Source organism: Bubalus kerabau, chromosome 8, assembly GCF_029407905.1.
Source record: "Bubalus kerabau isolate K-KA32 ecotype Philippines breed swamp buffalo chromosome 8, PCC_UOA_SB_1v2, whole genome shotgun sequence".
Taxonomy (NCBI): domain Eukaryota; kingdom Metazoa; phylum Chordata; class Mammalia; order Artiodactyla; family Bovidae; genus Bubalus; species Bubalus kerabau.
In genome coordinates, this window is record NC_073631.1 from 105,711,860 (window position 1) to 105,736,138 (window position 24,279).

General features: G+C 42.1%; 2 protein-coding genes across 6 annotated transcripts in view; both read right to left on the bottom strand.

The window, feature by feature from the left end:
- The window catches only part of SVOPL (SVOP like), a 90,931-nt gene extending 83,239 nt beyond the window's left edge, over positions 1-7,692 (bottom strand). Inside the window, exons 1-3 of the mRNA XM_055591044.1 lie at positions 7,594-7,692; positions 5,605-5,676; positions 3,686-3,810 (exon numbers count right to left, since the gene is read on the bottom strand). Of these exons, the coding sequence (XP_055447019.1) occupies positions 3,686-3,810; positions 5,605-5,676; positions 7,594-7,680 (284 nt within the window). The 5' untranslated portion in view covers positions 7,681-7,692. The remainder of the gene's footprint in view (positions 1-3,685; positions 3,811-5,604; positions 5,677-7,593) is intronic.
- A 12,151-nt stretch (positions 7,693-19,843) lies between these two features.
- Positions 19,844-24,279, bottom strand: part of ATP6V0A4 (ATPase H+ transporting V0 subunit a4) — a 50,402-nt gene continuing 45,966 nt past the window's right edge. For all 5 annotated transcript variants that reach the window (XM_055591049.1, XM_055591045.1, XM_055591048.1 and 2 more), the window contains 3 exons: positions 23,825-23,942; positions 21,844-22,015; positions 19,844-20,580 (listed from right to left, as the gene is read on the bottom strand). In XM_055591049.1, coding sequence (XP_055447024.1) covers positions 20,487-20,580; positions 21,844-22,015; positions 23,825-23,942 — 384 coding nt within the window. In that variant the 3' untranslated portion in view covers positions 19,844-20,486. The remainder of the gene's footprint in view (positions 20,581-21,843; positions 22,016-23,824; positions 23,943-24,279) is intronic.

Sequence of the window (24,279 nt, forward strand, 5' to 3'; positions counted from 1 at the left end):
GTGAAGAATTGACTCATTGCAAAAGACTCTGATGCTGAGAGGGATTGGGGGCAGGAGGAGAAGGGGACAACAGAGGATGAGATGGATACATGGCATCACTGACTCGATGGATGTGAGTCTGGGTGAACTCTGGGAGTTGATGATGGACAGGGAGGCCTTGTGTGCTATGATTCATGGGGTCGCAAAGAGTCGGACATGACCGAGTGACTGAACTGAACTGAACTGAATAGTAACCCTGTATGTGAGACAGCAAAAGAGATACAGATCTATAGAACAGTCTTTTGGACTGTGGGAGAGGGAGAGGGTGGGATGATTTGGGAGAATGGCATTGAAACATGTATAATATCATATGTGAAACAAATCTCCAGTCCAGGTTCGATCCATAGCACAGGATGCTCGGGGCTGGTGCACTGGGATGACCCAGAGGGATGGTATGGGGAGGGAGGTGGGAGAGGGGTTCAGGATGGGGAACATGTGTATACCCATGGCAGATTCATGTTGATGTATTGCAAAACCAATACAATATTGTAAAGTAATTAGCCTCCAATTAAAATAAATAAATTTATATAAAAAAAAAGAAATGGGAATACCAGACCACCTGCCTCTTGAGAAATCTGTATGTGGGTCAGAAAGCAACAGTTAGAACTGGACATGGAACAACAGACTGGTTCTAAATACGAAAAGGAGTATGTCAAGGCTATATATTGTCACCCTGCTTATTTAACTTACATGCAGAGTACATTATGAGAAATGCTGGGCTGGAAGAAGCACAAGCTGGAATCAAGATTGCTGGGAGAAATATTGATAACCTCAGATATGCAGATGACACCACCCTTATGGCAGAAAGTGAAGAACAAAAGAGCCTCTTGATGAAAATTAGAGAGGAGAGAGAAAAAGTTGGCTTAAAGCTCAACATTCAGAAAACGAAGATCATGACATCTGGTCCCATCACTTCATGGCAAAAAGATGGGGAAACAGTGCAAACAGTTGCAAGGCTTTATTTTTCTGGGCTCCAAAATCACTGCAGATGGTGACTTCAGCCATGAAATTAAAAGACGCTTACTCCTTGGAAGGAAAATTATGACCAACCTAGACAGCATATTATAAAGCAGAGACATTACTTTGCCAACAAAAGCCTGTCTAGTCAAAGCTATGGTTTTTCCAGTAGTCATGTATGGATGTGAGAGTTGGACTATAAAGAAAGTTAAGAAAATAAAGTCTGTCACTGTTTCCATTGTTTCCCCATCTATTTGCCATTAAGTGATGGGACCAGATGCCATGATCTTCATTTCTTGAATACTGAGTTTTAAGCTAGCTTTTTCACTCTCCTCTCTCACCTTCATCAAGTGGCTCTTTAGTTCCTCTTCACTTTCTGCCATTAGGGTGGTGTCATCTGCCTATCTGAGTTTATCACTATTTCTTCTGGAAATCTTGATTCCAGCTTGAGCTTCATCCAGCCCAGCATTTCACATGATGTACTCGGCATATAAGTCAAATAAGGAGTGTTTTGGGCCTGAGCCCTAAACCTGTCAGGTCCACACTAACCCTAGTGAGGATCAGAACTCAATGCTGATGTTCTGCTGTTGGAGCACACCCAGCTGATGCTGCAGGATCTGTTGGTGTGTAAAAAGAATTCCACACATTTGGTGTCAGCAATATTGTATTTAAGTATGTAAAGAGAAACAGAAGCTTTCCCTACGCAATGATACACCAAAATATAATCATTAACCCATAAAGGAAAACATAAAAAATAAACTTCTAAGTGCTCTTCTGTTTACATTTTTTATTCCCAAAGTTATTTGAAGCCTTCTACCATCTAAGAGATATTAGCCCTATTTCTTTCACCAAGAGAAAGAAGCACTGGCAAAATGTTTTGTCAGGCCTGAGTCCCTTTTCTAAAACATATGTGGGAAATTAAAATACACCCAAGAGAAGGTAAATAGTTTTTCCAACCAGTGATGACAGTCAAAGCACAGGTTTCTAATTAAGTCCATATTAATTTTTTGAACAGCAGAATAAATAGACTTCCAACCCATCCATTTTCTAATTGTTCTTCTCTGTTGATGTTATTAACCAGGGTTTGGAGTTTCAACATATTTATTGAGCTGCTTCCTAAGGGATGTTTTCAAATTCTACTTCAACTCCATTAGGGTGCCAGAGTGATGTTTAATTTATGCTCCAGGGAAGAACAATTCTTTCTCTAAACCATTAGGGTAATAATTAGGTGCTTTGACTTCTCCTAAGTGAAAAGAAACTAAAAAGCCTCTTGATGAAAGTGAAGGAGGAGAGTGAAAAAGTTGGCTTAAAGCTCAACATTCAGAAAACGAAGATCATGGTATCTGGTCCCATCACTCCATGGGAAATAGATGGGGAAACAGAGGAAACAGTGTCAGACTTTATCTTTTTGGGCTCCAAAATCACTGCAGATGGTGATTGCAGCCATGAAAGTAAAAGACGCTTACTCCTTGGAAGGAAAGTTATGACCAGCCTAGATAGCATATTCAAAAGCAGAGATATTACTTTGCCAAGAAAGGTCCATCTAGTCAAGGCTATGGTTTTTCCAGTGGTCATGTATGGATGTGAGAGTTGGACTGTGAAGAAAGCTGAGCGCCGAAGAATTGATGCTTTTGAACTGTGGTGTTGGAGAAGACTCGTGACAGTCCCTTGGACTGCAAGGACATCCAACCAGTCCATTCTGAAGGAGATCAGCCCTGGGATTTCTTTGGAAGGAATGATGCTAAAGCTGAAACTCCAATACTTTGGCCACCTCATGCGAAGAGTTGACTCATTGGAAAAAACTCTGATGCTGGGAGGGATTGGGGACAGGAGGAGAAGGGGACAACAGAGGATGAGATGGCTGGATGGACATGAGTTTGGGTGAACTCCGGGAATTGGTGATGGACAGGGAGGCCTGGCATGCTGCAATTCATGGGGTCGCAAAGAGTCGTACACGACTGAGCGACTGAACTGAACCGAACTGAATATATTCTAAGGGCAACTTTCTGCAAGGCACCCGAGAGAGAATAGCTGGAGGAGCCTTGTTAATTAAAGGGAGGCTTCCAAGTTGTTGAACATTTTGTATAACAACTTTCACACCCTGTATGATGAGACATTACACAACAACTGAGGGCAGAGAAAAAGCCAGCAGCAGCCAAGCTGTTTCAATATGTCTCACATGCTTTGCAAATTCACTTTGCAATGGTCTTCAGTTACAGGGCCATTGCCCTTTAAAATGGTTATTCCTGAGTGTTATAGCAGCCTATGATCAAACTAATGTCTCCCAGAAATTTTCAAGAAATTGTGTTTGGGTTGAAAGGAAGTAAAACTATGTTTGGGTTGACATTTTTGTTACCTACTCTGTATGGCACTTTTTGTTAGCAGTTAGTCTCACAAAATATTATTTATCTCAAAAAAAAATGCTTATCAGCCTTAGGAACAAGGAAATTAACACATCCTCAATCTAACACCCTGCTAGCCTCACCATCAAACATCATTTTCATGGGCAAAGAACTTCCAGTGGGATAAGCAGCCATCACCAGAGGAGAAAAAAAGCTCAAAAAAGATTAGTACAAGTGAAGTCTATACATTTGCAACTTACTGATGCTCTTAGTCTCTTAACCACAGTGAATGTGACTATGGGTGTTCACAATATCTCCCTCAGGGGGCCTCTAGGTAAAATCTTTACCCTTGTGAATGGCCAGACACGCCACAGCCCACCATGGTCCGCAGGAAGACAAACCAGATGTACGATGGAGAGAATGAAGTCAGCAAGGAGAAGTAAGCTCCCCACAGGAACGAGATGAACAAAATCTGAAGCAACAAAAGGAGACATTAATTGGATCTGCCCCCATGGAAGGGCAGGAAGAAACTTAACTTCTGAAGGTGATTTTTAATTTCATCCAGATGTTTGCTTCTCTGTGGGGCTAAACTTTAGAGAACTCACTAATCTCTTAGAATCATCAGCAAATATAATCCATATCATTTTATTGTCTGAAAGCCCCAACATTCTAAGTTTAGACCATTCATCAAAACTCGTTCAAGGTGTCCACCCTCATAGGTGGCAGGAAAGTGAATGTGTAAATCAGGATGCAAAGCTCACCCTCCCAGCAAACAGGGATGGCAGGACCACAACAAAACATGAGTATGAGAATATAAGGAGAATGAGTCTAAGGAGAAATTTTAAGGGATTTTCTTTTTTTGTAATTATAAGAAGAATAACAGTTTACAGCAGAAGATATGGAAAAAAGAAAAGATATAAAAATCACTTTTGCTTCTCCAACCCAGAGAAAATACTATTAACACAGTTTTACCCTTTTTTCACTGATTCTAAGGGAAAATATATCCTTAATAGTTGCAAAATATTCCAGTGAAAAGACATACCATAATACACATAATATAATGAAATGCACAAACCTTTCCCCTATATTGACTGTTGAGATGGTTTTATATTTTCTATTAAAATCAGCTGAGACACTGTGCATAAATCTTTGGGGTTCTCTGATGATCTAAATAGAATAGATTTCTGGAAGGCAAACTGTCAGATAAGGAGAATGAGTATTATCAAGATTCTTGGTTTATGCTGCCAAATTGATGTCAGAAAAATTATATCAATTGTACATGAGGGTGTCTGGACACTTGCAGTGTTCTTCAAGAAAAAGAAAAATTCCTTATGGATCTGACGTTTGATATGGCTTTGACAATGAAAAAAATTTTATATACATATCTCGCTATGTAATTTTGCTTCTGATAACTCCTGTGATTGAACACTTTTCAAGGTTTCTTGACAATTTGTATGTCTCCTTTTGTAAAATGCCTTTTTGTGCTCTCTACTTTTTTTTTTTTTTTTGCAAAACTTGTGTTTTCATATTCACTTGTCAAAATCTACGATATTTTGTGCACTTTGAAACACACATCCAAGCCTATGACTGTCCTCCTTTGTATTTACACCTAGAGAGGTCTTCCCCACCAAAAATCAGACAAGCGAGATAGATCTGGGTTTATCATCAGAAAACATAGTTCTGTTGTCTTAATGTCGAATTTCAGTATATGTGACATCAAGCAAGTAGGTTAGTTTCAAAGCGATACCCAAGTTAACTAATGTGAAACTGCTTATGTTTATACATGTTTATACATGCAGTCCCCACATTTTATCTGCTGTGTTGTAACTACGCACATCCATCTGCGGCATACCTGGACTACAGGGATCAGCTATGGGGACAAAAGTCTTGGGGAAAGATGACAAAGCAAAAAAGACAAGGTGTCAGAGAAGGACATTTCCATACTCTCTCACTTGGGTATTTATAGAAAAACGTCCATGAAAGAAGAGCAGCGGTAGGACTTCCCTGGAGGTCAGGTGGCTAAGACTCCAACCTCCCAATGCAGGAGGCCCTGGTTTCATTCCGGGTCAGGGAACTAGATCCCGTACAATGTAACTAAGAGTTCACACACCGCAGCTAAAGATCCTACACACCACAACAAAGATCAAAGATCCTGTGTGCCCCAACTAAGACCTGCTGCAGCCAAATAAATAAATACCAAAAAAAGAAAAACAGTGGTCACGTCACCACAAAAGAAAATTCCGGATCACCCTTAAAGCCAGCCTACCTTCCAGCGGCCGTATCTGTCAGCCAAGAGGCCAAAGAGGACGCTGAACACCATGTAGCCAAAAAACACCATCTGGAGGTGGGGTGAGAAGAAGTTATCCTCTAAGCAGCATTTTTACAATATGCTAATTTACCACATTAAGCATTCATCCATCTAAACAAAGAAGATTGGAAATGCGGGTGGGGTTGGAAGTTGAAAAATAGGCTTTCAAAAGACTCTCCCCCAACTCCTTTTTAAAATGTCAGAGGCTGATGATTCCCACACCCGAAACTGTTGACACCAGGTAGAAGCAGGGGTCCTAGAAAAAAAAGCATCTCTTCCACAGGGAACTAATAAAAAAAATTCATATCTATACTTGAAAAACAAAAGCCATCCTTTTCTTCTGTGCGCTGTTCTCTCTAGGACATGACTGAAGGAGGGAAAAGCCAATGTTTTCAACGCCACGCCTGGGACGAATGCCATACCATAACAAAATCTAATCCTCAGCAACATGACAGAAATGAACACAATGTGACACAGTCTGCATAAATCCAAATTCATTAACTATGAAGAGCTCTTGCTCTGGAGTAATTTTCTTTCTGATAATTGGTATTCACATGGGCTTTTTCTTTTTTGAAAGATGATGATTGTTGATGGCAAGATTTTCTGCCTCTTGTTGGGGTGTTAAAATTTTCCCTCCACCCTTCTATACTCTTTGGCTGGTCTAATAATTAAATTGATTTAAGATAAACTGACACATTGAAGGGCTTCCCAGGTGGTGCTAGTGGTAAAGAACCCACTTGCCAATGCAGGAGACGTAAGAGACACAGGTTTGGTCCCTGAGTCGGAAAGATCCCCTGGAGGAGGGCATGGCAACCCATTCCAGGACTATTTTTTCTTTTTTCCACTCCAGTATTCTTGCCTGGAGAATCCCATGGACAGAGGAGCCTGTTGGGCTATAGTCCATACGGTGGCAAAGAGCTGGACACACCTGAAGCAACTTAGCGTGCAAGACAGATTGAGAGGAGAAAAGCAAGTTTAATTTTGTTTGTACAAGAATCCCATAAAATATAAGACCCAAGGGCACATTGGACAGTTGAGGCTTATATGCCACTTTGAGCTGAGGAACAGGAGGGCCCCTGGGACTTCAAAGGGGAGGAGGGTCATTCATAGGACAATGAGAAGAACAGATGTCTGGTAATTAGATGTCTGTGCTGCCACATGGATAGGTCATTCAGATGAAAGTTATCTCTGGCAATAACTCTCTCTCTCTCTGAGCCAGGCTCCCTATCTAAATTCTTTTATGTAGTTAAGGGAAATGTAAAAGTTTCTCTTGCGTCTGCTTGGTCTCAAGTGTCTTCAGTTCAAAATAATCCACAGGCCAAAGCAGTATACTTTGGGGTCACATATTGTGCTCCCTTTTGGTTGTTATTATTCAGTTGTGATGTCGTGTCCACTCTTTTGCAACTTCATGGGCTGTAGCCTGCCAGGCTCCTCTGTCCTACAGTTTTCCCAGACAAAAATACTCAGGTAGGTAGACATTCCCTTCTCCAGGTAATCTTCCGAACCCAGGGATCAAGCTCATGTCTCCTTCATGGGCAGGCAGATTCTATACCATCTGAGCCACTAGGGAAGCCCCTGCTCCCTTTTACTCTTCTTCTAATGGCCTTCCTTGTCAAATATATATCTCTTTTAATGTCAACTCTAGATCAGCCACTTGATTTTTTTTTTTTAACTCGTATCAGTTTGTGAATCCCCAAATTTGGCTAAGGCTCACTTTCTCTGATTTGCGTCTCTTCCGGGCTCCTGCTAGGGTCTGGAAAATGAGCAGTTCAAGGTTATCTCCCTAGAGGAAAAGAGAAAAGGGAGAAAGGCCTCAAATGCTAGTTTGGGAACCAAAACAGCAGGTGGAGAGGGATTCCGTGGCCCTCCGCCAGGGCGATGAGGAAGGGGAGCGGAAACCCTGGGTCCTCCGTTGCTTCATTCTCAGTACAGGAAGTGGGCACTCACCGCGGTCACCAGTGCCACCTGCCAGTTCTCCAGCTGCCATTCACAGCGGATGGCAGGAGACACAACCGCTATTAACATGATCTCCATGGCCTCGGCAACCTCAAAAAGAAGGAAGGAAAACACTGTGTCAAAGTGCTAGCCTGCTGTCACTGCCTCCCATGTCTGCCTGTCATCCTTCTAGTCCTAACCTCCTCCTTCCTGTCCCCCACTTAGGGAGGATCTACCTATTATATACCCACTCAGCCCTGCTAGCTGAATAAAGAAGCACAGAATAACTCTGGCTTTCATGGATGTAACAGTCATGGTTTGTTCAAAATTGTTCAATTTTGAGAGGGTCCCTCAAGATTTATAACATGTATTCCCTTGTGATGTTTCATGTTTTTGCATTTAACACTATGAGGGTGTTGGGGGGGGGGGGGGCCATTTAGTTGGCAGATGACCCAAGTTATTCAGCAGCATCCACATCAACCCAACATTGCTGTTCTATACTTGTCATCCTCAAGATCTCAGGGCATATCCTTTGCAAATGGATTGTTGAAATAGTCCCTGATTTCAAGAGGCTGCAATGGGGAGGCAAGATTCGTGAAAGTTAGAAAATAAGCAATGAATACAAAACAGTAAGAGCTCATCATCAGGAAAGAATGACTGCTTAGTAAAATTAGTGTAAGATGTGTTACTAAATATTTATATTTTCTATTGAAAGAAATATCTTCCTCTGTCCATATCTTGTAATTCATTCCAGGATGAGTTGATCTCCCAGGGAAAGGAAGAAGTAGATGCTAGATGATAGAAAGTCAATGCAATAATGAACAAGAAAGATTCCAAGATCATTCTGAGGTTTTCTGCCTGGAGGAAGAGATGAATAATGATATGATTGACAGGGACCGGAGGACATTAAGGGAAAAAAGGGAAATTATAGGGAGGGAAAGGTGCATTTGTCTGAGACACATTCTATGAATAATAACAGGATATTTGTATGGGGTGTTTATTATGGTACTTCTTGTATTTGTGTAACTCGAAGGTCTGGGATGAAACAGGCATGGCTAATGTTAGCTAATATGCGGGAATTTGAAATATATTATAATGGCTCATCTCTCCTTGGAGAGTATTATAGTCATGTTTAGAATTCAAATAGTTGGTATGTTTTAGTTCAAAAAGTATCACGTGTAAGAGGTGGCCTGATGATCTCAGAAGAAAACTTAGGTATTAAACTTACCTCCTTTGCTAATAGAGAGCAGTTAGTTAAGTATTAACCTGGACTCCACTCCTCTCAGGAGTCTAAGAAGGAAATAAGTCAATAAGGGATAAGGCTCTGTCCCACTCTGATTTAATAGCCGTATGGGAGAAGGACCAGCCAGAAGCTAGGGGCAGTCATGAAGGAGCGGCACTGCAAAAGAAGATCTCAGAAAACCTTAGAGACGCCTGAGACCTAGGAGTCCTTGTCATGGACTGCGACTGTCGTGTTGCTGTTACACACACATCCCAGACACGTGGGGCCCTGAACTCCAGCTACCTTCAGTGGCACCAAGAAACCTTCAGGGGTGCCAGTTACAGGGTCGATGAATCTATAATTACAGCAGGTGTCCAGGTGACAGTTATGCATAAATGTTGAGAACCATGCATCTAATTTGACTTAGAATGATACCATAGGTTTCTCCTCTCTTTTCAGTGTTTCAATTTAAACCTTTTTAAAAAAAAAATGAGTATTGACAAATGAACTTATTTACAAGACAGAAATAGACTCATGACACAGAAAATAAACTTATGGTTACCAGAAGGGAAAGGGCAGGAAAGGGATAAATTAGAAGTCTGGGATTAACAGATACACACTCCTATATCCAACTATAAATCAGCTCCAAGCACTCACCCCTGTGCTGCCCATGATCAGAAACAGGGCAATGTGGAAACGTCCGAATCCGATGGTCTCCACGGCTTCTTCCACGGTGAACGTCTTGGACTCTAACAAGGAAAAACAGAGTGAAAGGAACAGCCCCTGTGGGGAGGCAATGTGTATGGATTATCACTCACTCTGGAGGATGTTGGAAAACCAGTTTGTTGCTATAAAAATAGTAAATACAGAGAAGAGAGGGAATTCAACAGTAACTTGAGGACCGGAGACTTCTATGGCCCCCTTACCTCTCGGCTGTGGCTCTGGGGTCCCTAGGTTCAACTCCTGAAGGCTAATGATAGTGACTGGCTCTGTCTGCTTGGCTGTCATCTTTCAAACGGTTTGGATTCCCCACACAGCTGTCCTACAGGAGACAGGAGAGGGAAGATGCAGGAAACTGGGGAAGGAAGAAGGAAAGAAAGAAAATCGAGTGCATATTCTCCTCTACTCTTCATAGAAAATCAGTACAGTAGGTATTGTAATTTATCACCATTTTACAAGTGGAAAACCTGTAACATGGAGAAGTTAAATCATGGAGAAGGTTGAATGGCCAAATGAAAGAATTGAGTCCTAGTGGCTAGTAATCAACCCGGAGTCGGGGGCCTGGTTAGCTCTTGACAGTTTAACCAATAGTGTTCTCTGACTGGGAATGAGGGTGGGCTGTGCTACAGAGAAATAATCACAATAGCCAATGCTTTACTGTTCCATAAATGCTATGGTTTACAGTATAATCAGATATTATAGCATGCTTTCTCACCTTATTTTCATTTAATTCTGACAGAAACCCATAGAGTTTCTTTTTATCCCTTCCACCTTGGGTATTTAATCCTTAAAAAAAAAAAAAATTAACCCTATACATCAAAACAAGAATAAAACAAGGAAAGCTGAAATTAGTGGGGAAAAATTTTTAATAGGTTTATAATAGTAATTTCATTCTACAGCCCTGGTAGGATAAACAGACACCCTAATCTATTCTCACTAATTATACTATTAGCAATGATGTCGGTATCATTATTTTGACACAAGTACATATTGTAGCTTAAAGCAATTATGTTACTATTATTAGGAACCAAGATTTCAGTGTAAGAGAAAGAATATACAAAAATCAAAAGTTATGTGAACACTTTACTTTCTAATTTTGAATTGGAAATATCCATGAATTCATTATGTATTATAAACACACACACATATATATATACACATATACACACATATATATACATATAAAGAAGAAAAATTGCTGCAAAGAATTAAAGCCCAAAGATATAAAAATCCATTGTTCATAGGATTACTAAAATTGTAATCTCACTGGTCATCTTTGGAGAACACTAAGAAAACAACTCATTCTGAAAACTAGTAAGTATCTTGCCTTTCTTTACAAATTGTCTGTATTTTAGAGTAACCAAACAGTATGTGAAAGAAAAGTATTCTTTCATTTCAGCTAAAACATACAGAAAGAAGGACGGAATTAAAGTTCATGATTTTGCAACTCCTAACAAAATAAAGGATCCAGGTAATGATCATCAATGGCTGATAAACAAGGTAAAAAGCTGATAGAGAACTTTATTCAAATAGATAAGACTGATAACACCCCTGACCCCATTGACATTGACCCCTCATGCCACTGAAGATGATCGGAGGCAACATGGCTCCTGATGAGATGTACAAGGGAGGATATACAACATCACCCGTGATGTAGTCTCATAAGAAGAAACTGAACGTGAGTCTGATTGAGCTCCTAGCTCTACCTACCATTTTATACTTCCTGTAGCTCAGAAGTACAGGACTTGCTTGCAGCTCAAATGGTAAAGAATCTGCCTGCGATACAGGAGAGCAGAGTTTGATCCCTGGCTCGGGAAGATCCCCTGGAGAAGAGTATGGCAATCCACTCCAGGATTCTTGCCTGGAGAAGTCCATGGACAGAGGAGCCTGGCAGGCTACAGTCAATGGGGTCACAAGGAGTCGGACACAACTGAGCGACTAACACACACACACCATTTTATACAGAGAATGAAGAAACAATGCTAAACTACACAACGTGGATGCAAAAAGAAAAATCCAAAATGCCAGAAGTTCTACAGGTTAATGACCCAACTTCTTCAATAAATAAATGGAAAGAAAAAAAGAGGAGAGGAGAACCTACAGACTAACAGAAAAGAGACAAACCAACCAAATAAATGAGTTAAGTTGCCTGGATCTTCAGTCAAACAAATCAATTATAAAACAACAACAAGAGAATGAGATGACAAAGATGACAGAAAATCAGGGAAATTTAAGTTTGGAAGTTTGATGATATTAAAGAATTACTGATGACATCATTAGCTGGGACAATGACATTATAGCTATGGTAGAAAAAATCCTTATATTTTAGAGATAGATGCTGAAATATTTAGATACAACAATGTTTGGGATTTGTTTTAAAATAATTCAATGGTGGGTTAGGAATAGAGTGCAGAAGGGGATGGATGTGTAGATGAAAAAAGAATGGCCTTATAGTAAAAATTATTTAAGGAGGGTAGTGGGTACATTGGGGTTTGACTGTCCTCTGCTTTTGCAGATGTGTAATATTTTTCAAAATAAATAGTTCCAAAAAGGAGGTTCTGAGATTTGTATGTAACTTTTCCAATATCAGACCACTAGTAAGTAGCAAAAGCAGAACTCAAAGATCCCCTTTTCCCAGAACAAAAATAGCTGCAGAGCAGTCGCAGAGAAGCAAGTCAAGGTCATCAGTGTTTGCCAAGTGCCACCTCTGTGTCTTTGTGTGGGCTCCTGTGGAGGGTTTGTAGGAGCATCTGACACATTCCCTTCCCTAAGGAGCTTTTAATCTAGCTGGGGACACCAGAGATACACATAAAAACAACCATACTGTAAAGTAGATATTATTTGTTTCCTTAAAACTCTGTCACAGACACACAAATATTCCAGATGGAAGAGAAATCAATAATGCTCAGAAATGAGTTCACGAAATCCTCTCTCCCAAAGGAGATCATGAAAAGTACAAAAGACTGTTATTTTCACAGAGTGGAAACAGTAAAAATAATTGGTCTCTTGGACCATCTGAGAGGCTGAAACTCACAAAGATGGAATGTTCCAGAAATTCCTAATGCTCTCTTTCCAAATGTTGTCCAAATACCTTTTGGAGAGGTGTTCTTTACCTGGTAACTTTTAAAAAACTTTTGAGAAAAAATTGCCTTTGGTTAATTATCAAAAGGACTTCAGTACACATTAAAAATTAGCTATGACTGAATATCATGTTTCCAGATGAAATGAAGTACTAACTTAACCAAAATATGACAATGAGATTACTCAGTGAGAATTAGATGGTGGTGATGGCTTTACAAACTTGTGACTATACTAAAAATCACTGAATTATATATACTCTAAAATGGTGAATTTTATTATATGTCAATTATATCCAATTTTTTTCCTCTAAAGAACAGCCATGCATATCATGACAGCGGACCTAAAAACTGAAAGTGAGTATGGCCATTTACAGTGTTAGAGTGGATCAGACAGTAAAGAATCTACCTGCAATGTGGGAGACCTGGGTTCAATCCCTGGGTTGGGACGATGCCCTGGAGGAGGGAATGGCAACCCACTCCAGTATTCTTGCCTGGAGAATCCCATGGACAGAGGAGTCTGGCAGGCTACAATACATAGGGTTGCAAAGAGTCGGATGTGACTGAGAGACTAAGCACAGCACAGTGTTAGAGAATAAAACAATTTAGTCTGGTGGGGAAATAATTTTTTAAAATCCCAGTAAGTTCATCTTAAGTTCAGTTACAACTAAAATGCTTAACAGTAAATTCAATCTTCAATCAACACTTAATCTCTGCCAGTCAAGTTTTATGACTTCTCATAACAATCTAAACATGTTTCACAATTTTAACAATCATAAAGGTTTACATTTTAGAAGAGTAATAAAGCGGTCTTCCAGCGAGTCTGCTCACTAAAATATTGAGTGGCAGGAGGAGAAACCCAGGAAATCTACCACTTACTACCAAGTAGATGAGTTTTAATTTAACGTGTTTGTTTTAACCGATTAGGTAGCTCCATGGGTCATAAACACCCTACAAACTTCCCTTCTCTTATCAGCAAAGTGATTTATCACAGACAGCCTGGCAAAAGCTGTCAGGTTTTGATAATTGCTTCAGAGTATCTCTTGAATTAAAGCTGATCGTGGGAAAGAGATTCACATTTTTTATTTCCTGTTTCTTTTTTTTAATGTATTTGGCAGCACCAAGTCTTAGTTGCAGCACACTGGATCATCAACCTTCACTGCCGCACGCAGGATCTTTAGTTGTGGCATGTAGGATCCAGTTCCCTGACCAGGGATCAAACCCAAACCCCCTGCACTGGGAGCACAGAGCCTTGGCCACTGGATGACCAGGAAAGTCCTCATCTATTTCTTGACTGAAGAAGAGAATCATAATGTTTGCTTTCCATGATATGACAAGAACTATGCCCTCAAATTAAAACAAGTTACCATTTTCCTCTATTGAATTTGAAAAAATACAAAAGATCAATTATACCCAGTGTAGGAACTCCCCTAGTGGTCCACTGGTTACGACTCGGTGCTTCCAATGGAGGGCGCGCAGGTTCCATCTCTGGTTGGGAACTAAGATCCCACATGCTGTGCGGTGCAACCAGAATAAACAAAAAACAACACTACCCAGGGTAAGTGAAACAGGCACTGATACCGATAGGAGAGTAGAAGGCTACAACCTTCCCAGAAGGCAGGTGGGCAAAGATGAAAGAATGTTGACTAAGCAGTTTCACTTCTCGGGTTCATCCTAATGAGATAATCAAAAAGGTAGATGAAGATAACGTGTATGAAAACTCAGCACACTGTTATTTTAACTCCAATTGTCGAGGAGTGACCAAACAAATTATACTACAATACACTCTTATAACAGAATGCCATTTAAAAGTTCTTAGGTGAAAGTCTATTTGGTGCTAAAAAGTATTTCCCAAAATATATGTACCTAAAGCACATATACAATGATCCCAGTTCATAAAATTTCATTTAAATATGTACTTACATAGAAATTTCAGGAGATATGTCTGAAACTGAGTTTTGTCTTTCAACAAATGTTTATGGAACACCACCATGTCTCAGACAATAAAATATAGTGAAAAGGGTTCCTGTCCCCAAAGCACTTACAAGCGGGGGATAAAGTCAAGTATTCAGGGGGGAGCCACGTGGCCCAGGGGTGGTAGGCAGAGGTTGTTCTGGCAACGTAAGGGAGGCCCTGCTCTGCCCAGTCCTGGGACCTAGGGCAGCCAGTCCTGAAGGACTGAGATCCTAAGGACGAGGATTTGGCCAAGAGGAAAAGGTGAGGAAAGAATTACCTGGCTGGTAGAATTTAGGGTGGCTTTTTCTTTCTTCCTTTTATACTTTCCTGCATTATTTAATGTTTAGAAAGGCTATGTCTGTTACCATGAAAATTCTGGAAGAAATGAACCAATGAAGATGCACAGTTGATGTGTCATAGGGCTCCCTAAGTCACTGACCCCTGTGCCATAAGCCCCACCTGCCCTCCATCACTGGCCTTGACCTCCTGGGTCAGGATAGGCTCTTGACCTGGAAACAATCAAGTCATTGGCCACAAGTCTCCAAGGTGGCCTGGCACAGAAAGCCCCATTGCTAGTGCTGGTGGTTGCACAATATTGTATAACCAGATTATAAAACTAGATGCCACTGAACTGTTCCCTTTATAATTGCTACAACGGTAAATTTTATGTGTATTTTTAGCACAATTTCAAAAATTAAAAGAACAAGAAGAGCCATTATATAGGTAGTAGATGCCTGTAGTTGATATAAACCATAAATTCAAGAAAAAATATTAAGATCCTAGTGGAATAATGAGCATATTATATAACCAGGCAATTCCCAAGAGAAATTGCAAATTAAACTGGAAAATTGTTCACATCTGTAATACTGACCAAGTTATAGAAATTAAAATCTTTACGTATCCTCTGTGTGTGTGTGTGTGTGTGTGTGAGTGTATGTGTGTGTGTGTGTGTGAGTGTATGTGTGTGTGTGTGTGTGTGCACGTGTGCTCAGTCGCTCAGTCAGGTCTGACTCTTTGTGACTCCATGGACTGTAGCCCACCAGGCTCCTCTGTCCATGGGGATTCTCCAGGCAAGAATACTGTAGTGAGTTGTCATGCCCTCCTCCAGGGATCTTCCAAACCCAGGGATCGAACCCATGTCTCCCACATCACCGGTGAATTCTTTACCATCTGAGCCATAAATTAAATGTAGGAAGAAGGAAGAAGAGAAGAGGGAGAGAGGGAAGAAGGAGAGAAGGGGGAAGGAGGAAAGAAAAGGCAAGATAAAGGAGGAAGGGGGAAAGGGATGGAGAGAAGGAAGAAAAGGGGAGAAGAGGAATTAGAAGTGACAAGGAGGGAAGAAGGAAGGGCAAGTGGAAGCAGGGAGGGAGAAACGGAAGTCAGTAGCCATGATGACATATAGTGACTGAAACTCTTCTGTTCCCTCGTCTGAAAATAAAAATAATACCCTCCACCTTCAGGAGAAGCAGCCTGCTGCCCTCCCAGTGACAAGTCTTCCCTGAACCTTGCTGATGGGCTGGCCACTGAGATACAGGTTGAGGTTGCTGGGGAAGGCTTCTGAGAAAGTCCTCTTTTGCCCCTCTGTCTCCTCCCTGGGTCACGGAGACATGAAGGCTGGTGCTTCAGCAGCCATTTTGGGTGGTGATACAAATATGAAGTTGGAAAGATGGAAACTCTCAGCTAAGTCTGAGCATAAGCTAGAAAAGAGCCTGGGACCTGACGCCCATGATATGGAGCTCTTCTACAGCTTTGACCTGTTCACCTCCAGATGTGTTTTCCCTGGGGATAAAAGAAAGCTCTCTCTTGTTTGTGTGTCTGTGTGTTTTGTTTAGGCTAGTCAAGTGAAGCAGTGGAGTAGAGAAGGAATAAAGAAGTCTGTAACTAGCTACGATTAATTACAAACACCAGTATACTCAGACTAGCCAGGTATGTGTGATTTTTAGCTGATCAACTTTCTTAAGCGCATTATGAGGATTAAATGAAATGATGCTTGTGTAATATGACACAGTGCCCACTGCAACACGAGCACTCACAATAGTACTGTTTCTCATCAAAGTATCAACAAAATTTCCAAAATTTCATCACAATCACAAGTCAAATACACTCAGGGTAAGTTAAGCATCTACAGAGTTATCAAATATGTATTTCTCCAAAGGCAATTATTTCTAATACTCAGCCAACATGAGAACACCTAGGACTCAAACAAAAAACTATCCAAATTTGGGGGGAGGGGTAGCTTGCTTCCTAAAATAGACTGATTACACTTCAGGAGTCAACTTAAGTGGTGTTAGGAAGACCTCACATGTGCCATATGCCTATTGGAAAATAAGACCCAAAAAACTCCAATCAGATATTTAACACAACATCCACCCCTTTCAATCACCTTACGCTTACGAAGGGCAAAACAAAATGGATTAATTTTCACTAAAAATGATCTTGTTGTACACTGCTTTCAGTTGTACAATCAGTGTATTTTACAGAAAGAAAGATCTTTTGAATACGGAAGAAACTAGCTGCTGCAGGGGTGAGATGCTGGACAAAGAAGCGGGCAGTCATGTGTGACTCACTCAAAGGAGTGAACCTGTTCAGTTTCACCGACTGTAATATCAGTCTGTTTTGAAGACGTCTTGGCTCAAATGCAAGACCAGCCCTTGAAGATGGTCAAGGCTCAGATGCATTCTCTACGTCAGTGGAGGTTGCTAAAGGGTGGGGAAAAAAAAAAAACAAAAAAACAAATATACCAACTACCTGCAACAGAAAAAGTCCTCATTCCTGTCCTGGTAAGTTATACAAGGCCTTCAACAGCAAGATTCCTTTGGTGGGGACATGCTGGTGGGGGGCGGGGGGCACAGGGGTGTTGATAGGATATTTTTAGGATTTTGGTATTCACATTTGTGAATTATAAAGGGGCTTACATTCCAAGTCATTAAGAGGACACTCAAATAGTAACTTGAAGTTAACAGATAAGAAAGTATTCTCTGTTTTCTTGAGTTTCTGCCAAAGTTTCATAAAATAAGCTTTCATAAACAGGACAAAATGCTTCAGAGATGGATATGAGTGAGAAATGTTACTGAGAGATAGAGTTTGTAATCTTAATGCTGAAATGGAACTTTGGAAGAGCTGAGTTGGCATTTTCTGTTCTTCGGCTCCCTAAGTCATTCTAAATCCCTTCTAGCCTAGGAAGAGGTTGGCAGATGGATGGATAGAGGGAGAGATGGAGTGATGGATGGAGGGACTGGTGGATGCATGGTGGATGGGCAACCCTTCAGACCAATTCAAAAGAATATGGATTCATGTGGGGAAGATGCTCCACATCCTTCACTATCACTCCTGAAAATTTTCAATGGAAAGTAATCATTGCCCACCTTCAAAGAACTGACATATTGGGGATTCACTGTGAAACTCCAGGACTCAGAAGGAGTTCAGGTTTCATTAAAACAGTCTCTTTGAAATTTCAGAGACTGATGGACATTTTATTCTATTGCATTTTGCTGTGCTTAATTTTTTAGCCAGAGATGATTGGGCCATGTAGAGCTTTTAAAAACTGAACTTGTGTGTGTGTGATGTAATTTGTTTGGCAATATCATAAGAAGAGCAAAATTTTTATACTTCATCTGTATTTAGCCAAGCACTAATGGTCAAATTCCCTAAGCCCCCCAGAGCAGGAAAAAACCCAGAACTATGTTGCCCGTCAGAGTTTCTTACCTCTGTATACTTCCTGGAAAACTTTCCTGTTTCGAGCTCTTTTTCTCTACCTTACTGCAGCCAAGTCTTACACAGAAGCTGGACCATGCATGGCCTCTTGCGGGCTTCTGGACTTCCCTTTCCAAGAAGCCCAGCTCTCAGATCTTCTCTCCTCCTTTCGGCTCAGTTCTGTGAACAGATTCTTTGAAGAACAACCCTGCGTCCTGGGCTAATGAGTGACATTCAGGTCACACCCTCTTCTCAGCAGCCCTTCACCCAATCCCTTTTTAAAGAGGAAATTACATCTCTCATTGAGAAAGAGACTGCCAATCCTTGGAGGAAACTGTTATATCGATCCCAGGGAGACTGCGAATTTCTGAAAGAGCAGGGGTCCAGGCAAGGGGCAGAAGAGACAGCTTTGCTCCTTCACGCCTGTTCTCACAGTCATCACTGTTTAGAATACAGGGCAAAAGACTGTGATTCACCTACGCATCACATATTTTTAGATAGCCATTGAGAAGAGCAGTGATGAACTGAGAACCTTGAAACCATCTGGTGACCTTGGCAGCATGGGGATTTATGAACTGAGAATTGCCACTTACACACAGCTTCAGTCTGTCCTTTCCTTCCACCAGTGCCATTGGCCGAACACCTCGTCCATACCTGCTGCTCCATGACCACACCTCCCTCCCCAACCCAGGGGTGGAGAGTGCTATTTACAGTTTGGCAATGAGAGGAACAACTCCATTTCCTGCCCAAGCGCACACCTGATGAAGTACCAAAGTGGGAACTCAGATATACATCTTCTGACTCCAACTATTATGCCTGGGCTCAGCCTGTTTTAATCACTGAAGTAATACTTGTTGAGCACCTAACTGTGCCTTAAATTGTGCTGGACAAGTCGTGACACTTGACGTGGAAGGTGACATGGACACTTCCATGAGCACCAGTCAACCCCACAGTGCAGAGAGGCCGATGGGAGCTTAAAAAAAAAAGATCTGTCCAAAAGATGATTTTGCGTTTGGTCAGATCCTCTGAAATCTGATTATGAGTTAGATGCTATGTAAAAGTGCTCTGTAAACTATAAAGCATGACACCAATATTAATGACACTTAATTCTACCCGTAGAGTTACCATGTGCTCGGTCATGTCTGACTCTTTGTGACCCCGTGGACGGTAGCCCTCAAGGCTCCTCTGTCCATGGGATTCTCTAAGCAAGAATACGGAGTGGGTTGGCATTTTCTCCACTAGATCTTCCCAACCCAGGGGTCACATGTCCTGCATCTGCTGCATTCACAGGTGGATTCTTTACCACTGTGTTACCTGAGAACCCCATAGTTACCATAAAGACGGTAATGAACTGGGACAAAGGCCCTTCAGACTAGTGGACAGAACACATGTTATTCTACACCTGGCTCTTGGAAGTTTGCCAATGTGGGTGCCTAAGAAATGACTCTGGGGCCAACTGACCCAGAAAGCATCAGGACAGACTGTCCGGCCATCTCCTTCCCTGCAAGCCATTTTCCAGAACCTGCTGAAGCCTGTGGATCCCTTTCCCCAGTTACCCCGGCATAATGTGCATTGAGAATAAACAAAATCACTGTTGAAGGTGGTCACACTTCATTCCACAGGATTTAATGATTCAGAGAGCCACAACGGGGCCAGCCCTCCCTCTCAGCAGAGAATATTATCTGTTCTTCCTCACCTGGAGTGAAAATTCATGAGAAAGTTCCTAATCCTATAAGGCTTAGCCCCAGACAAGGAAAAGAAGGTGTTTGAGGAAGGAGGAAATGAGGAATTTAAAAAAAAACATAATCCTTCCCTAGGATTTGTTTGTATAACTCTATTGTTTAGCTTTGGCCTATCATTATCAGTACTAAATTTTACAGAATAGTTTTCTTTAAAAAAATCTTAAAGAAGAGTGAATGCCCCAAAAGTTTAATTACATGAAAATATGAGTTTGGCACTCCCACTCCCCTCATCGCAATCATTTTAGTATTTGACAATAGGCCCCAGGTTGAAATGACTTGCCCATGTAGTTTCTCTATGACATGGTGAAGTCATATCAAATCCCAGGGCTTACAGATAAATAATACAGGGCTTCCTGCCTCCAGTTAGTGAGAACAATCATTCCATTGATGGCCTTGTGCAGGCTGACTTTAAAGACAAGACGAAACTTCTTTCATTGGCACAGAGACTGGAACAGGAGGTGGCCAGACAGGTGGCCACAGCCTCCAGACGTGCAGCTACTCCTCAGCTGTCCCATCCAGGATTTGTTTGAAGGAGAATGGAGAGAACTTGTAACCAGCCCCGGTGTAGAACTTGTTTTGGAACTCCACCCTGTTGTTGGGGGCAAGGAGAAGGGGAATTGAACACAGAAATGAGAGACTGGCAGCCGGAAGGGAGAAGCAGAAAGAGTGTAAAATCAAGTCCCAGGTGAGGAAAGCACCCCTGGCAGCCACCATAGGAATCCTGGGGTTTCGGGGCTTTATTTTCAAACCCTTCTCTTGCCTCCCCCTGACACCTTCTCCACCCCCCATTTTCTCCAGGCCTTTACTAGTGACCTCAGGGACCACAGCATAACCTCCCCCAGATCCCCAACCACCAGGGAAGTCCTTTCTGGGCAGCACTGTCTGAAGAGATGGTCATGGGACAACGTATCAGCACGTGGTACAGGTGGTTTGCTTCTATCCTGATCCTAAACTGTGGGGCTTATGTAACTGCAGAACCACCAGAGCCTTGACTTACACTTTTATAACTTACATAACAGATACCACAGATGGTCACTTCTGTGTTATTATGTTGCAGAGTTCATTTCTTTAATGACATGGGTAGATATAATGTTATAGCCTCAGGCAGGGAAGGCTATGATTCTGTCAAATCAACAGGTGAGATGGAAAACCTTTTCTTTATGAACAGTGGCCACAGACGGAGGGAGGAAGCCTCAGTGAAGCTAAGGAGAGTCTGGCCAGGACGTATGGGAAACCTGAGGCTTCAGTAGAGAAGACACACCCAAAATTCTTGGCTGAAAAGTGACCCGGGAGAGAAACAGAAGCCTAAGCAAATGTCTGCATATTCGTCAGCCAGTGATGGCCAATAGCCTCTGGACACATCTATGCGTGTCAAGGGCCTCCAGTGAGAGCCTTCCTCCTGGGGGGTACCCACCTTGAGTTTCCCTTTTCCGAGAACTATTTGCCTGTTCTGCTGGTGTAATTCCCACACTCAGCAACAAGGGCCAGAGAGCCCAGAATCGCTCAGCATCTCCCTCTGTGAGCCTTTCCAATCCGTCATCTTACCAACAGTTGGGGTGTCCCTTATGAAGCCAATTATAATAACAAATGAACATTTAAAAGGAGTGAATGGGAACTAACATGTCTTCTAGAGCAGTCACTGTGTGTGTGTGTGTGTGTGTGTGTGTCTGTGTGTGTGTGTATATAAGACATCATTTGATATTACACCAAGAAGGGACTAAATTAAGGTTCCAAAAAGGCGCGGGAGTTGCTAATGTCACACAACAGGTCAGGATATGAACCCAGTCAGCTAGCCCTCCCTCCCATCCACCCTCTTTCCCAAAAGAGCATCTACACTACAAGCAGATCATACCAGTGCAGCCTCAGGGCATGCAGGAAAGCAGAGAGGCCCTCCATGATCAGAAGGATGGCTACCGTCAGAACAGCGAACACGGCAAAAATGATGAAGACCCCAACAAGTCCTCCCCAGCCTCGAGTGCGAAGGCCAATGTGCATCACCATTGTCCAGAGCACTTCAGACAGTTCTGCCAGACACAAGAGAAACACTCTCAACCACGTGGTTTATTGGGCAAATGCAGATTACTCTCATACAGTAATCCTGGATCTGTACACCCTACAATTCAGCAACTCCGCTCCCAGGTGGAGAACGTGGGCATCTACACCCTAGGTTACCTGCCTACGGTCATCTACAGCAGTTTTGGAGGAGTTTCCATCAAGAGGACAAGTGTATGATGGCAATTATTCACCAGTGAAGGTGAGCAAGCCTGTTGCTACTGGCAGCAACATGAAGGAACATCTTATGCCAAAGAAGCGAAACACAAAAGAATACGTGTAATATGATTTCATATGTACTGAATTCAAATTCATATATTAAAGCCCTAACCTCCAAGGGATGGTACTTGGGAGATGGGGCCTTTAAGAAGTGAATAGGGGGACTTCTCTGGTTGTCCAGTGGTTAAGACTTTGCCTTCCAAAACCAGGGCCGAAGGTTTGATCCCTGGTTGAGGAACCAAGATCCCACATGCCTTGCAGCCAAAATACCAAAACATAAAACAAGCAATATTGTAACAAATTCAATAAAGACTTTAAAAATGGTTAACATCAAAAAAACCTTTAAAAAAAAAAAGAAAATATTAGAGTTAGATGGGGTCACAACGGTAGAGTCCTCATGATGGCATTAGTGCCCCTTATAAGAAGAGACACCAAAGAGTCCTCTCACTCCCCCTTCCAGGGAGATACTATAATTACAGGAGTTTGTACAAGAAAACAAGCAGCCAAAGCAGTCAAGACCACACTAACTCTGAGCACCTGCTTTTCTGCTGTAAATCAATAACCAGGCTCGTTTTCACTGCTTTGGTTTCTATTTATTTAGCACACACTTTGGCCTGGGTTCTCTGTTCTTGGCATGATGCCCAGGGCTGGGAATGCAGAGTTAAAAGCCAGGGTCCTTACCTTTCAGGAGCTCAGAATCTAGTAGGGAGACAGGCTAACAAGACAGGGTTACAATCTGTACTAGGTCAGAGCACCTCCAGAACCTAGGGAAGGGCACCTTCCAGACTGGGAGCCAGGGAGGAAGACCACCAGCAAAGGTGCCAACCACGCTGAGTTCTGAAGGAGGAATGAGACATCAGGCTGCAGAGAGGGTTAAAGAAGGGAAGAATATTACAGGTGAGGGAGCCGCAGGGCAGACACACAGAGGGCCGAGATGGCGTGGCATCTTCAGGAGCCTCAGGGCAGTTCCTCGTGGCCACTGCACAAGAAATGGGGAGGGGGGTGGGGGTAACAGAGAGCCAGTGGGGCACAGAGGGAAACACCCAGAGTCAAGACTGGAGAAACAGGCAGAAATCAAGAGAAATTTTACAAAGTCCATGAGTCAAGATTCCAGATTTAAGTCATTCTTGGGGCTTAAATCTTTACCAATAAATACAAGCGGCCTGTAGAAACTAGGAAAGGCAAGGAAATAGATTCTCCCCAAGAGCTTCCAGAAAAAAAGAGTTGCCAACACCTTGTTTTTAAGCCTTCTGCCCTCCAGAACTGTAAGATAGTCAATTTCACAGTGTTCTAAGCTGCTGTGTGCTGCGCTCAGTCACCTCTGCTACATTTGTGATAATTTGTTACAGCAGCAACAGGAACCTGATACAGAGGGTAATCATTTCAGCAATACAAAGCCAGACCTCCTGAAAAAAAGTCACTTCTATTAACACTTTGAAAAAGCCCCTCTTCTGGCAAGCACACCAGAACCAACCCAGAAGGCACTTTCTCCTCCAAGTACATTACATCTGTTTCCAAAGGGACGTGTGATGGTCACCCTGCCAGGCGGCCCACTCACTCACGTGCGTGTGCCAGACTGAGGGCCCAAAGCCGGAGGTAGGAGGCTGTGTTGGAAATGCAGCCCAGGCAATACTCGATCGTGTGGATGGCCTGATGCACAAAGATGTCTCCAAAGTTGAACTGAAAGAGAGAATTTCTGATGTTACTCCATCAAGTACTTTATATGCGAACATGTTACAAATGATATATGAAGAAGGCCTGGGCTCTGCTGTGCAGACATTTTTAGTTAAATGAGGGGGAAATAGGTGGAGAGAGTCACAGTAACATAGGAATGTCTGGTGAAGAATGAACCTTAGCCAAAGAGAGATCTGGCTTAGTCCTGGCTCCTGGGAGGCAGTCTCGAAACCCTTGAGATTTCCCAAGTGAAAGAAAAGTCTATATTCAAGCTCCACTGGTCCCTGGGACCACACCGCATCGTCTTTGCTAAGGAGGTATCTATACAGAGGCACTTGGTAGT